Source organism: Eucyclogobius newberryi, unplaced genomic scaffold (assembly GCF_026437365.1).
Source record: "Eucyclogobius newberryi isolate DKJ021-1_F unplaced genomic scaffold, fEucNew1.0.hap1 SCAF_1, whole genome shotgun sequence".
In the NCBI taxonomy this organism is placed as follows: Eukaryota; Metazoa; Chordata; class Actinopteri; order Gobiiformes; family Gobiidae; genus Eucyclogobius; species Eucyclogobius newberryi.
The window spans coordinates 24378121-24393176 of record NW_027315723.1 but is presented as its reverse complement, the minus strand read 5'-3'; the positions used below and the strand labels follow the sequence as shown (position 1 = coordinate 24393176).

At 40.7% G+C, this 15056-nt stretch overlaps 1 protein-coding gene across 2 annotated transcripts in view; it reads right to left on the bottom strand.

Moving 5' to 3' along the window:
* Nucleotides 1-15056, bottom strand: part of adgrg6 (adhesion G protein-coupled receptor G6) — a 118220-nt gene that overhangs the window by 5374 nt on the left and 97790 nt on the right. For both annotated transcript variants that reach the window (XM_072440600.1, XM_072440609.1), the window contains 2 exons: nucleotides 14831-14932; nucleotides 11474-11629 (listed from right to left, as the gene is read on the bottom strand). In XM_072440600.1, the coding sequence (XP_072296701.1) occupies nucleotides 11474-11629; nucleotides 14831-14932 (258 nt within the window). The remainder of the gene's footprint in view (nucleotides 1-11473; nucleotides 11630-14830; nucleotides 14933-15056) is intronic.

Here is a 15056-nt window from a genome sequence, read left to right as displayed (position 1 = left end):
GTAAAAACTAGAACTGAACAGAAGCCTGCACCACAGCTTGAGAAACACTGTATTTAAACATACAGTACATGTAAAGGGGTGGAGTCTGCAAATGAAATATAGTGAATGAATGTGACTTTGAGGCTTGAATATTATTTTTGAAATATAAAGTACACTTTATACAGTCATATACAAATCCATGCCTACTTAATGACTCTTACAAATGAAGTGAGACAGTTGCAGCCATCGGGTTCACAGACTAACTCCTTGTATTACAACGTAAAGGTGCCATTTTAATTAATTGCTGGAGCTTTGAGAGGAAAAGAAAACGCGGAGTGTGGAGTTACAGTAAACTGAGCGGGCTCCTTAGGGTAGAGCGGAGGAATGTAAGCTATGGAAACATTAATACTGTATGTGTGTCCATACGGGCAGAGCTGATTAAAACCAAATAAGACACCAGTTCAGCCTCGAGATTGTTGCTGTATCTTTGGGCGGATGGAGTGAATCCTTGATAGAGCTGGGTTTCGATTCAAATTTCAAGAATCGATTCGATTCCGATTTTTACGTTTCAAAATCGTTTTTTTCCGATTTCTCAGATCCCATCCGATTCGCTCCGATTTCGATCTGATTTCCGATTCGATCCGATTTCGATTCGATCCGGGGGTTAATGTTATTAAAAATGAAAAATGTATTTGAACCGTTTCCTTCACTTCATGACTGTGTAGAGAAGCAACATATTAAAACTAGTATTATATCAATATTAAACAGCAAATCTTACAAGTATTGGTAGTTACTGATGGCTGGAAGACTGATGAAAAGGTTAAGGGTCAATCCACCTTCAAGAAAGAGAATCCAGGAGTCCTGAATTATCTTTCTTGAAGGTAGATTGAAGTTCACTGAGGGAAATGTAGAAAATAATTTTAATTTATTAAAAAAATAAAAATAAAAAATCGATCTTTGGACGTACGAATCGATAATCGGTCATTAATATGCGAATCGATTAAAAATCGGGAAATTGATTATTTCAACCCAGCTCTAATCCTTGACATATGAGCCTGTTGTTGGCTTTATTAGGACCAAAGCGTGAAATGAGAGAGGAAGTCAGAGAGTGGTAACAATCACATTTGTGCACTCTTAACCACTGCAGAACTGGACAAACCAGACCACTCGAGAGTTTTGCCAAGACTGGTTAATGGAGAGTGATTGACTGCATCAAATTTGTTACGGATGATTTGTCATAAAGAAAGCAAAGAAAAACGATAATCTGTGCTCTGTAAACTAAACCATAACTGTGTTAGATTCATACATTCTTTATTTAATACGGCCAGTCACTCTGTACAAAAAGTACCTGAGATTTGTACGAAGTATTAAGTAACATGTGACCAATAAAACAGACCTGGTTATAGCAGTATTCTGTGTTCATTTGTACTACCGCCAAATTAACTGCCTCATTAGTGACATTTAAAGTGTCTTGTAGCGTTTCTGGGTCCACTACTCTAGCATGTTCCAAGTCATGTGACCTCCCACGCTCCATGGCGGACCCTCCACTATTGATTGTGTGAATGTCGCCCTGAGCCCCTCATTCACCACATAGTCCCACACTAACAGTGTCTCATTCAGCTCTCTTACTCCTGCCGCGGGTCACGTGACACTGAGGTCTGAGCGAGTTAAACATGACAACAACAATAATATGTATTTATAGACTAATATAAATCATCTCAATGAGGTAAGAAACTTTCCACTGTAGGTTTTATTGTATATTACTGTTTTTATTTATTAAATCATTAATAAAAAATACATGATACACATACTGTAAACATCCCAGATTGGAGCCATGGACAAATATGTATCCGTCTCATTCTCCTTCACACACCAGGACACTGGCAGCAAAGTGGGTGAAGTGTCTTGCCCAAGGACACAGCAACAGTGTGCTCTATCGCCCCCCTGTGGCACCTGACATTCTTAAGAGTGATTTATTTATAATCACAGGTTAAGAGTGTGTTACAATAGCTCTTCTATCTGGTTTATTTCATATATGTAGTGTACAGTTCTAGAACTGTCTCTGTCTGCTGTTGTTTTTCTGACTCTTGCAATGCATTGTGGTCCATATCGACCGGTCATATGACCAGCATAAATAATGTTGTGACCCTGTAGAGAACAGTCTGGAGTGCTGTTATCTGTTTTCACATTTCATTTCTTTTAAAGTCGCCTGGTCGGTTTGGCATTCTGCCTTTAAACTATTTGATTTTCACAGTTTTCCTAGAGCCAGTAGATAATGCTCCGGGTGTGTGATGCTATGCTCGGGTCAAACCCAGGCCCTCAAATACCTACCAGATATGATTTTTTATTTGTTTCTCTCAACTGAATTGGTTCGGGAAAACATGTTGAGTAATATTGAGTTGTGGTGGAAGAGTTATGGAACAGATAGCTGTGGTCTAAGTCCTGAAGAGCATCATAGGACACACTCTGGAGGTGTCAAAATGGGCGTAGAGGAGCCAGCTGAGGTGGTGATGTCCAACAGGGAGGAGGACCCAGGACACACTATAGGGACTATGTCTTTCAGCTGCCCTGGGAACACCTCAGGATCCCCGGAAGAGCAGAAGGAAGTGTGAGTGGAAAGGGAAGTCTGAGCGACCCATAAAGCACAGGAAAATGGAAGGATGGACTTTAAAATGATCCAAGTAAATCTACTGGAAACAAATGGTTGTTACCATATATATTGTGCAGGGCAAAGTCAAACATCAATTTTCCAAATGCTTCTAAATACAAGCAATTTTGAGCATCTGGAAAAGCTCATATAAGAATAACTGCTATGTGGCTAACGAGCTAAGCCTTCGACTGGCCCTGACCTCTCATTGGACACACTGGATACAGATGACATATTTATCTCCATTTATAGAGGCTTGGAACTGGCGAAAGGAAACCAAATCATGCCAGGACAAAATGTTACAACTCTCCAAACGCAACAAATCTCACTGGACATGAGACAATGCTGAACTCACTTGACATTTTGAATTGACTACGAATCACATTCCTCTGAGCAAAAATCCATCATTAATCACCCTCGTTTGGGAGCATTTGCCGACTTCCCATTGAACCAGATTTTAAAAGATGTTCCCTGGATGAGTATCCCTCCCTCCTCAGCTGTAACAACAAATCGACGCACTGTAGCTGCTCAAACGTCGTCACTAATAAGTCCTTGTCGCTTCTTTTGTGGTTTGATTTTAATTTGGGTCATGTGGGGGTGAACCAAAGCAATCAACATTTGAACCGAATCACTTATCGGGTCACTGAAAAGAAGGTAAGCATTCCTCATCGGGGTCATTATAACGGCCAGGTTCCAGAGTCTATTGGAGTTAAATGGAGTGAAACGGGAATGGAGCTGTTGTAGTCATTATTAGGACAGTTTTGAAGTGTCTTCCAGAGTTCTCTCAGTGAAGCGTGACGTCGCGGTGTGTGGAGACCATGGGAAGGCCAGAACACAGTATGTGTGGTTCCCAATACTATGATATGCAGCAGTGTACACATGTTTTCTCTAGCCGATACAGAGCGATTATGACTTAATTATGAGGCAGAATATGCTTCAGCAATGTTAAAGGGGCTAACTATTCTTGTGAAGGGTCTGCTACGTTCTTGTCTCCATTAAGATGTTGATGCTTTGTCTGGAATGTTCCCTGGGGTAGCATTAATCATCTCAATGGAGACAAGTAGGTGACGGCACAAGGTTTGGTTACAGATCTGTGGAGAACTAATGCTGCCATACGGCTGTTTATTACTGCGATGTCCATTGCAATCTTTGTGATACTTTTTGACACAAGAGTTTCAATTCAATTGAAATAAAAATGTGAGTGCCTTGAAGGCGGTATGGACGATTTTTTGGCGCATGTGCACTCCCCCGTGTGGACTGATACAACACACACGTGTGTTTGTTTATTAGCACAACGGAGCGCATCGCATCTCTCGTCTCCCGTAGATTTCTGTCCACTTCTGCGTCAGCTCGAACCGTCTTTCTCCGTCTTCATTTTGCCCCGTACACTGAGGGAACTATATTATGATAGATCCATGCGCTTAGGCACGTGGAAACGTGGGGACGAGCCTGACGCGGCTGCAGGTGAGCGGTAGGTGCGTTTTATGATTGATACGTGGCAGGACAAATGATTTATCCACGCCACGAGGAAATATGATAAAAATTTGCTGAAAAAAAACGTCCATACCACCTTTAATTTACAATTCAGATATAGTCAAAACAAAAGTTTAACATGGACAAAACCAAGATTATATAAAAACTTGATATCACATTTTAAGTTGTGGTGGAGCAGTGGGTAAATGTGGGTATGTACAGTACATGCCATGGACATATTATGGTACATGTTTAAAGTATATGTAGGATATGCAGATGTCCTACCCCTGTTGCCATGGTGACAGGAATGCGGGCTAGGTGTTATCTACTGCCCGTGTGGAGTTTTACACCCCTCAGAAGGAAGAGGATGTAATAGTGACAACAGAGATGCTCTGAACTTTGATGACTCCTTTTGGATTACAGAGTAACGATCTCTCCAAGACAAACGCTAAAACGCTGAAAGACTATGCGGTTTTAGTGGTTTTAATAGACAATCATCAGATTGCAAAAATGTGTCCACCAGATGACTTTACATGTACATATTGTGATATTGTGTTTAACATGTCATTTTAACTGTTTCATAACTTGTTTTGTGGATAATTTTACCTTTTGTGTAACTCTTGTGGCCTAAAGCCAGATCTCGTCTCCTTATCAGCGCTGACCCCAGCGTGCATGCTGATTGGCTGAAGCCACGGCGCCAAAACCCCCGCGGGGTAAGTCAAAAGGAAAGAGCAGGGAGTTACAGACCAGTTCCATCCGAGCTCCAGAGCGAGTTCCATCCGAGTTTCTTTCGAAGCTCGACCCTCCATCCAGGGGTCCCACCAGCAAGGTCCATGAGGCCTTGGGAGCAGGCCTCGGGCCTAGTTAGCTGAGCGATGCTACGCTACGGGACAAAGACTTTTCCAAGAGAAGCTAATGTTCCCTCCCGGAACTAAGAAACCTGTGCCCGTTTTTTTAAAACGTGATTGATGCTGCATCACGCAAAATCAAGCAAGGACCTTTTGCAACTTTTCAAGTCCACAGCCTTTTAGACAAGCCACATCTGTGGAGCAGCACGACGGTCTTTTCATTCGGGAACGCCTCAGAGCCAAGGAGAACGCCTCAGAGCCAAGGAGAACGCCTCAGAGCCAAGGAGAACGCCTCAGAGCCAAGGAGAACGCCTCAGAGCCAAGGAGAACGCAGATCGCAGAACCGATCCAGTCCTTCTTTGGCCAGACAACGTCAGGGCCGAGCTCCAGAGCAGGCCCTTGGACCCCACGCAGGCCCTTGGACTCCACGCAGGCCCTTGGACCCCAAGCAGGCCCTTGGACTCCACAGCAGGCCCTTGGACCCCACACAGGCCCTTGGACTCCACGCAGGCTCTTGGACCCCTAGCAGGCCCTTGGACTCCACGCAGGCCCTTGGACCCCAAGCAGGCCCTTGGACTCCACAGCAGGCCCTTGGACCCCACACAGGCCCTTGGACTCCACGCAGGCCCTTGGACCCCAAGCAGGCCCTTGGACTCCACGCAGGCCCTTGAACCCCAAGCAGGCCCTTGAACCCCACGCAGGCCCGTCTCCTCAGGATCACAGCTTCTGGTTCCGTTCGTATGAATGCACTTCACAGGCTGAATTTCATCTTAGAGTTAACTCTTGCACACACCTAGATAGATCTAGAACCATCATGTCTAGTGTTTTCCATCTGTTATCGACTCATTTGCATATTCCTAATTCATATTTATCTGTTTAATTATTTGGTCATTAAATCTCCATAACCCACATTTGGTAAAGTGTTCCTTCATTTCCAGAAAAGGGGTCAATGTCACGGTTACGTTCTCAAACCTTTAGATCAACGAGCAAATTAATTTCTAATTAATTAATTAATCTAGATATCTGATTTTAGAGTTGTTAAATTGCTGATTATCCGGCTGGTGCCCCATTCTACTCTTAAAAATGCGATTCAAACTTACCCACACTTAGGCAGTGTGTCATGTTTGAATTCTTGAACAATCCTTTAATCAATATCAAACCTGAATGCCCCGCCCCCTTCACAAGTGGGTGGACATTCATAACCTTACAGTACTTGTACTAGTACGTTACCCTACATATAAGTCTGAGTGTGGCATTTAGGTTTTTGCTGTTCATATCCTCACTGTTCTGTGTTTTCACAAAAAAACTGTACATTTCTTTCAGGTGGAGAGTCTTAGTGTAATTGTGATATATTTTGTGATATCAATTATTGTCAATGTTGTGATTGAAGAGGTTAGTGTCTCCATGGAGACAAGAAGGTTTCAGACCTTCAAATCAGTCTGCTTTTTTCAGTCTTCATTAACCTCTTCACAGTTACAACTTCATTCATAAATATTAGCTCATAAACACTATGTCCTTCTGATTACTCACTAATACAAAGGCAAGAATAGGGCAGTGGGAAACTTAATGTTCAGCTTCAAGTGTATAGGCATCATATGTTGTAGTGGTTCTGTTTTTTCCATCACTCTGAAACCCATAGCAAGCAATATTGTGCCAAAAACACTGCCCATACTCAAAAGGGAATCAAGCTTAAAGGGCATATCTTTCACCATAAAAAACCCTGTGTCCTTATCAGCTGGTTGATGAAAGATAGTTTTATCATATATCGTCCTTCTGACATTAGCAAGAAGAAGATGGACTAAACAAACACTGGACAAAAGAGTTCCTTGTTGGACTGGGTTCCTGTTTGCGTCTTCAAACCTCCCTCACTGTTCACGGTTTTGTATTTTACGGCTTAATTCCTGTCGTCAATTTTGTTTACGTGCACTGGGAGAATCAGTAAGGCATAAAAATGTCTAATCACAAACATTTATATTAAAAGAAGCCAAGCTAAATAGCATTCACGTACTGTGTTAAGGTTTGGATAAGCCTGCCTTACCTTAAAGTCTCTAAGGATTAATAAATAGAATCTAGTACAAAACCATATTATTAACTTGCAACATGAGAGGTTTTAAACACTTATCGTAATGCGCCTCATAGACTTTGTCGAAGAGTTGATGAATGATGTATTTGAAATAATGGATAACAAAGTGACAAAAGTGGTGGAGTTTTGTTGTTGTATCAAAGATTGCCGTACTTTTCGGACTTTAAGCCGCTACTTTCTTCCCACCTTTTGAACCCAGAGGCCCATAAAACTGGGCGGTTAAATTATAGATTGTTACTGGGTAACGGCCACCGGGGGGCACTCTAACAGGAAGCACAAGCGTTTGACACACTGAAGAAGAAGACGTCAATGGACAGTGGTTACTGTAGTTTAAGCTTCAAAATGCTGTGTATTTTATTACAATCAGACTCATATTATTCACGGAGAAATGAGTCTAATGTGGAAGTGAATCTGGAGCGGCTTTTATTCAGGAGCACTGTATAGTCCGAAAAGTACGGTATGTTATAATATTCAGATCTCGGCGTGTACTAGTCGCCCAGAGCTCCTGACGTGATCCAGCAGACACTTTTTCTTTACGAATACAGAAGTCTATCTTGATAAAGCCTAGAGACCGTTTCAGGTTCTGTGTAAGTTTCACATCCAGACAAAGACCCAGAAGACATACTTCCCACATAAAAGGAAAGTGGCACCAGCTCAGAGCAGAGACCACCTATGTTTTGTGTAAGATTAAAGACTATTTCTTTCAAGTCTGGAAAATGTTGAACAATTCTTTGAAGCTTCAAAAGGGTCAGATAGTTTGTAATTTCGTAAATCCTTTTTTTTATTTTTTTTATTACAACATAGATTATAAAGTTACCCTTGATTTAACTTCTAAGAGTTTGTGTCATGTGGGAAGACAAAACAAAGGCCTTTTCAAACACTTTTGGACTGCAAACAAACAAACAAACAAACAAACAAACCAGATTCTGTATTCTCTGATGAGAAACGATATTGACTAACGATTATTCATGATAATTGATATCGTGATACATCACTGTTCCAATAGTATATTAGTGACCAGTTTGGTGAAATCAAAAGTAAAAATGACTGCAAAAGGAAAGTGATTGTGATAAAACAGCCACATAAAAAGTGTACAGATTGAATTGAAATTGTAATTACGATTCTTTATACTGTGACCTGAACAATCACGATGATCAATTAACAGATTAATCTTGCCATCCAGAGCCACAGCTGCCTATAGGGCAGATGAACGGAAATGTGTGCGCAATTTAGCCTATGCAGCATCAGTGTGTGGTCCTCTGTTTACATCTGTATTTATTTTTTAAATGTATTTGATTGGTTTATTGTTATTTTAAGGTATCGGTATTGATTTTAAGCTTTCTTTTTTTAATAATCAACTGATTCCTGTGATATTATTATGGTGGTCACTCTGTCTCTGTGCAGAACTTGTGCTACATGGATAAAGCGGACCACCATCAATCACACAGTAACATACAAACAGTCATCCTTTGAATCTGTGCCACTGTCTCCAGTATCACATATCACATAAATGTGCTTTTTGCATAATCTAATATTATTCCTGCCATGGTAGTTGACATGGCGACACTGAGCATCCTCATTCTGGACACAGGTTTCTTGCTTAGCGTCACTTCAACATTATGGCTGGTTTTCACAAGTACATTGAGTTCAACCTCCAAATGCCTTAATGTGTGAATGTGTGTGGTCTTCTGACAACATCAGAGAAAAGCAGAGTCTAATTTACTGTTGCTCGGAGCGGGGTCGGAGAAATGAGAGGAGTGTAGTCCCTGAGAAAAGATGGATGTGCAGCAGCCTTATCACATCATGAGCTACACTTACAGAGCTACTAATTTATGTCAAAGTCAAGATAAGGATAATGTATCGGGACCGTACAAGAAAAAACAGAGTGAAACGTGCAACAAAGAAGTAACTAATCTCAAAAGTTATAGTACGGGGATTTTTTGATTTGAGGAAGGATTTTCTATAGAACCACGAATTGTGTAGTTTACAATTCAAGATAATGTACATAATCGCTTAGACCACAGTCACTCGATTATGAATTAACTGTAAGTAAAGTGGGTGAAGAGTGGAGATAAAGATAGTCTTCAACTAACGGCCATAACATCTGAATAAATGCAACATAGAGAGGTTTTAGCCCCGTAGTGCACTTTTAATTAAACTTATATGAGGTTAAACACATCTCACTAAAATGCAGTGAACGTGATTATTTTTAAAGACTTTACTAAAAATGCTGCCTATTTTCTCCCAGTTTGACAATTAAGGTTCATAGCAAAGTTTATAATGTTACTTCCTGGTTGGACATGAACAGCAGACATAAAGGTAAAGGTAATTCCGCAACCTAGCAACCAGACTGTAAACAAGGGCCAACATTCAGTTACATGACACACTAGTTTTAATGTTATGACTTGACAAATAATAATACCTATATTTTGTTAAATGATTGTCAGATAAATGCGTGTAAATTGTCTCTGCTTTTTGGATGTAATGTCACCTATTGATGACAGAGGGATTCTGTTTTAAAACTCAGCTCAACTTCCTGTCATTTTCAACTTTTATCTTTTTAAACTGCCACAGACTGCAACTTGACTGTTATAAAACTATCATACATATTTACCAGAGACTATACCACCAAACTAAAAACATGAACCCTGTCAATAGCACTTAAAGTCGACTCTTAACAGCTCTTCACAGTCTTGTCTAGGTTTGTTCATCATGTGATCCTAATATTATGTATTGTGTTTATTCATCAGGTTTGTTGGTTTCAAACAATGTCGAAACAAGACTTTTCTCCTGCAGCTGTTTGACAACGATCCACGAAAGATTATTATGTCGATTTCTAAGAGCTTTTTGTGAACCACGAGGGGTTCGATTGAACTTCTGTGGATTCCTCCTGTTCTTCGAAAATGCATGTTTTATGACTGTCATTACCTCATTCATGGCCAAAAGAGTAAAGATTGTCTTACCTTTTCTGAACAATGGAAAAACACATAATGAAACATGCAAAATGATATCACTACAAACCACACAAAGTGATATGCTAAAGTTATTTTGATCAGTGCCTTTTCCTCCTTCGCACCTGTCACTGATTCAAGTATAACCCAGCATTTTAAATTAGAATGATTTCACATCCAAACTTCAAACTCCACATTGGTTAAAACGTTAGCTCAATGCTCAAGCGAGTTCATGTTCACCAAATGCGGCATTCATGTGATCTCGGGACCGGGGAGATGCCTATTATGCACTCTAATCGTCCGACTCCCACAAAATTAGACCGATCGTGAGAGCAGCCCCTGAAAAACACATGCAGCAGCGACAATAACGAACATTTGCATAACTTTGCCTCGATTGTCTTTGCTGATTCATAGAAATAACTAGTAAAAAAAGGAGAATTTAGTGAAGAGATGTGTTGTTTCTTGTTGGCAAATTGCTGATGAACAAACGATTTATGATATTTTTGCAGTGTTGTGCTGCTTGTAACTTAATTAAGACAGAATTATGGCTTAAATGTGTTTTATTCCTATAATATATATATATATATATATATATATATATATATATATATATATATATATATATATATATATATAAAACAACTTCTAGCCCCAAACAGCCCTGTCACTCAGACATAAACTGTTGAATTCAATAAGTTCTGTTATGCTCAATCCAGTTTGTCCGAGTCGGGGGTCGGACCGGGTTTCTGAGATCACACAAATGCGTCAAAAGTACCCCGAGTGGGCGGGGCTCAACTTTGTAGAGCAGCCAATCAGTAAACAGTAAATCCGGCCCACTCGGTGTAAAGTAAAGGCGTAAACTTAAATCACAACACGGCGTTTCCCAAAATGCACGCCTGTCACCTAACTTTCCTTTCAAATTGAGGAGTTCAAGCCGTTAACGTTGGAGGCTTAATGTTTTTGATGCATACATTTTGGGAAACGGAGCAGATCAAAGGAGGCTATACATAAAGCAGGAAGTCACTCAGCCAATCAAATTTAGCGTTACCTTTGTCACTCGTCCTCACTGTTTAATGGTTTGAAGAGCTGTCTACACCAAACACAAAGCCACACACACAAACAATACAGGTGAGTAAATATACCTTGGGAAAAATTTTGTTTTTGACCATTCAATAGCCAATCAGCCAATCAGATTCAATAGAGGGACAGTTGAAGAGACAAAGTATATTGTTTCTTGATTAATGTTTAACTTAATCAAGATAATGGTGGTCAGTGATGGAAGATGTTGTTACTACAAACAGGTGAGCAGGTAGGTAAAAGTACTGACGCGTCAAATAAAAGCAAAAGTATCACATAAAAATAAAAAAGTACCAAACTATTACTTTTGTACTTTTTCCACCACTGACTGTTTGCGTGTTGAGGGTTTGTCTTCCCCAACCAGAACAAAAACAGCCCCTGAAATGCCAGTTGCGGCCCCCGTGTGTGGGCGTACCTGTGTTGCCGTGGCGTTTGGTGAAGGGGTTGAGCGTGGCTTTGGCCTTGGACGTCCAGTTTGCTGTGCTGGAGCCAAACGAGCTGGAGGACAGAGACTTCCCCAGGTTTTCAGAACTCACTTTCTTTGTGTTGTTTGTTGCAGTCTTACTCCAGTCTGAAGGAAAACAACAACAACAACAACAACACAAGAAGTAAGAAAAACAACAACTGTCTTTTAAAATAAGATGTGATATGTAACTATAACTGTGACTTTTACAAATTTTGCTATGTTTTTGAAAGCCTGACACGAGGAAGATTTTCCATTCATCAGTAAAGGAAAGTATGTTGTTATAGTCTGCATGTTATAAATGTCTTTGAATTATTAGTGCTCATTTAGATCTGCTTATATCATCTACATAACTTCAGGATTGTTTTTTTACATTTCCAACTAGAAATGAATGGAAATATTTCAGCTATTCGACTAAATGTTCCTATCCCCACACACATATGTCTCAGTGCTGAGAATAGAACAACACCAACATTACAAAAAGCTATTCAAGGACGGAACCAGGAATAAACTAAAACACAACCAAGCGGGTCTGAATCAGGACTATCTCAGAGTTAAAACAGGTCTAAACCAGGACTAAACCAGGACTAAACCAGAACCAACTTGTAGATTTATCTTTCAAATGGTATAAGTGGATATCTCTTCATTTTTGTGTTTCATTTTACAGTCCAATCACTTTTTGTGCAATAGTGGAATTTCAATCAAGACATTTACAAACACATAAAAGAACATTTCTGATTTACTGCATAATTGTCAGGAGATGAAAAAGAAACACAAACAATATTCTAAAATAAGATAATTCTCAATTATTTTGTTAGATTTTGTGATTGCTTACCATTGTGATTTCATTACCTGGATGGACAAACCATTTTTCAATATAAAACTAAACATAACACAAATATTAATTTTTATATTTTCAATTCTAAAAAAGTATCAACACCCAGATATGAACAGATACTACAACTAGAATCAAAACCAGGCACTCATTTGGAAGCATCACTACTGGAATAAACACAACAAACCAAACATAGGCCAGAGTAGTTTTCAGAAGCTCTTCTACATCAGAACTAGACCTATACCTTAATAATTAATATTCAAATACTATTATTTTGTCCTTTATGGAAATGGAGTTTAAAACGTTAGCATTGCGTCGCCATTATTCAATCTCAAAGGAAAGAATACCTTCACGAACACGTCTAGCTGTCTTTCTTGTTTCTATCTCTTGACCTTGAACTGGCGACAGATGTATTTCATGGGTAATTAGCATATATCGTTGCTAATGGCGCCCAGATGTGCACAAGTTGAAGTTGAAGCTTGGAGCGAGGCCCATGATGTAATAGTATCCCAACGATTAGGCGATTGAAAACATACTATAAATACAAGCTTTAAATTCAAATAAACAGCGCGGTGTCACTTAAGACCAGGGCTGGGAGCGTGCTGGGCTAACACAACATTTCAAAGAGCGCTAATGAAAGCCAATGTTTATTTATGTGTCAGACATGTGACCTACAGCGGGTTTAGAAGCTTTGCATTTATCAAGGCAAAAACAATAATACACACTCAATCAGAAGTGTACAGAACATGGCAGCGAAAACATGAACAAGTCAGGATGAAAAGATGCACCAAAATGATGACTAAACTGACCCAGGAATATTCAAGGGATTTATTAAACCTGTGGTAAAAGAAAAAGAACAAAGGAAAGACGAGGTAAGATTGTAAAATTGTGGTTTGAACTTGTGGGGCAATTTAATTTGTATTCTGTCAACTCAAGAGCCTCAGAAGTCCCGCCCACGTCGAAGTGGACGACCCCAAAAGGCCAGACTGAGCTCCAAGAAAACCAAACCAAGGCTAAATGAAGTTAGAGGAGGTTTGTTTTTGTAAAGTTGGCAACTCTATGGAAAGTTATATTGACAGTCAATGGAAACAGGCGTGCGTCACAGGCTATCGACTAATAAACAACAACAACAACAAAAACTCAAAAAGCAACAAACAAACACTAGCGAAACTAATACTTCATTTCCAAGGCCAAGTCATTTTCCTTCTGTTGTTCACACACAATGAAAATAGTGTTTATATCATTATGGTCTGGACTGGGGTCAGGGCTGGGGTCTGGACTGGGGTCTGGGTTGGGGTCCGGAGTGGGGTCAGGGCTGGGGTCCGGAATGGGGTCTGGACTGGCGTCAGGGTTGGGGTCTGGGCTGGGGTCCGGAGTGGGGTCTGGGCTGCGGTCTGGGCTGGGGTCCGGAGTGGGGTCTGGGCTGGGGTCTCGGCTGGGGTCTGGACTGCGGTCTGGGCTGGGGTCCGGAGTGGGGTCTGGGCTGGGGTCTCGGCTGGGGTCTGGACTGCGGTCTGGGCTGGGGTCTGGGCTGGGGTCTGGACTGTGGTCTGGGCTGGGGTCCGGAGTGGGGTCTGGGCTGTGGTCTGGGCTCGGGTCCGGAGTGGGGTCTGGACTGCAGTCTGGGCTGGGGTCCGGAGTGGGGTCAGGGTGGGACAACCTTCAAACTTCCTGCTCCTTTGTAGACACAAACTCGCCATAATCTTTTTTATTAGGCTCAGATCCACAGGTCTTGCAGGTTTTATGTTTTAATAAAGACTTCAGTGGGAACGTGGAGCGCTGCCAGGCTTTGATCTCAGACTTGGCAGAATGTGATGCTTGTATGTTTTGTTCGATCTAAAAATGATTCATGATTCAATTACCACCTCATGAAGAATAGCATCATTAAGAATCAGAATCTGAGTCAAATATTGGCAAAGACAATCAGCGCTGGAGTAAACATACACGTTGACGTCACATTAAAGCAACTCAGTTTTCTGTTCTTCATATCGCTGTAATTACTAAGTTCAGCGTCTTCTCTGTCAACATATATAATCAAATTAAACTATCATTGTTTATTATTAATCAGTATTGCTGCAACAAAGAATTATTTTAGTAGTCAACTTGTCAAACAATCATTTCTTTTGCATGCATGTATTGTTGGTGAAAATCACAAACGTACGGTATACATTTTTATGGAATTTTGATTACATTTTGCTGTTTTTAAGCCTGTGTTTGAGTCTGTACAGTCCAGAAAACGATGAACGATCACTAAAATAGTCAACGATTGTTTTAATAGTTAATTAGTTATACAATCCCGAGAAAATAGCTTGTTGTTCAGTTTGAAAACGTGGTAGTTGTCAGTTGGTAGTTGTCAGTTGGAAGGACTTTAACCCATCCAGTCCAGAACTAAACCAAGACCACGCCCTGTAAATGTGAAACCCGGGTGATCTGTTGCTATGACGACTGTGCACTGTGAATCGTGGCGGACTGACCTGAGTTGTCGGACAAACGGAAGCGTCCACAGCAGAGGTATCGTCTCCACTGCTTCTGCACATTTTCCTTCAGCGCGCAGTGGAAGATGAAGATAAAGAGGCCTGGGAATTCAAATACAAGATTGAGAGATTACAGACTGTTTAATGACATAGCAAATACTTTTGGACTTTTGTGCACCTGAGGAAGGGCAGTGAAAGATGCTGAGCTAAGAGCCGAGGGCCTCGA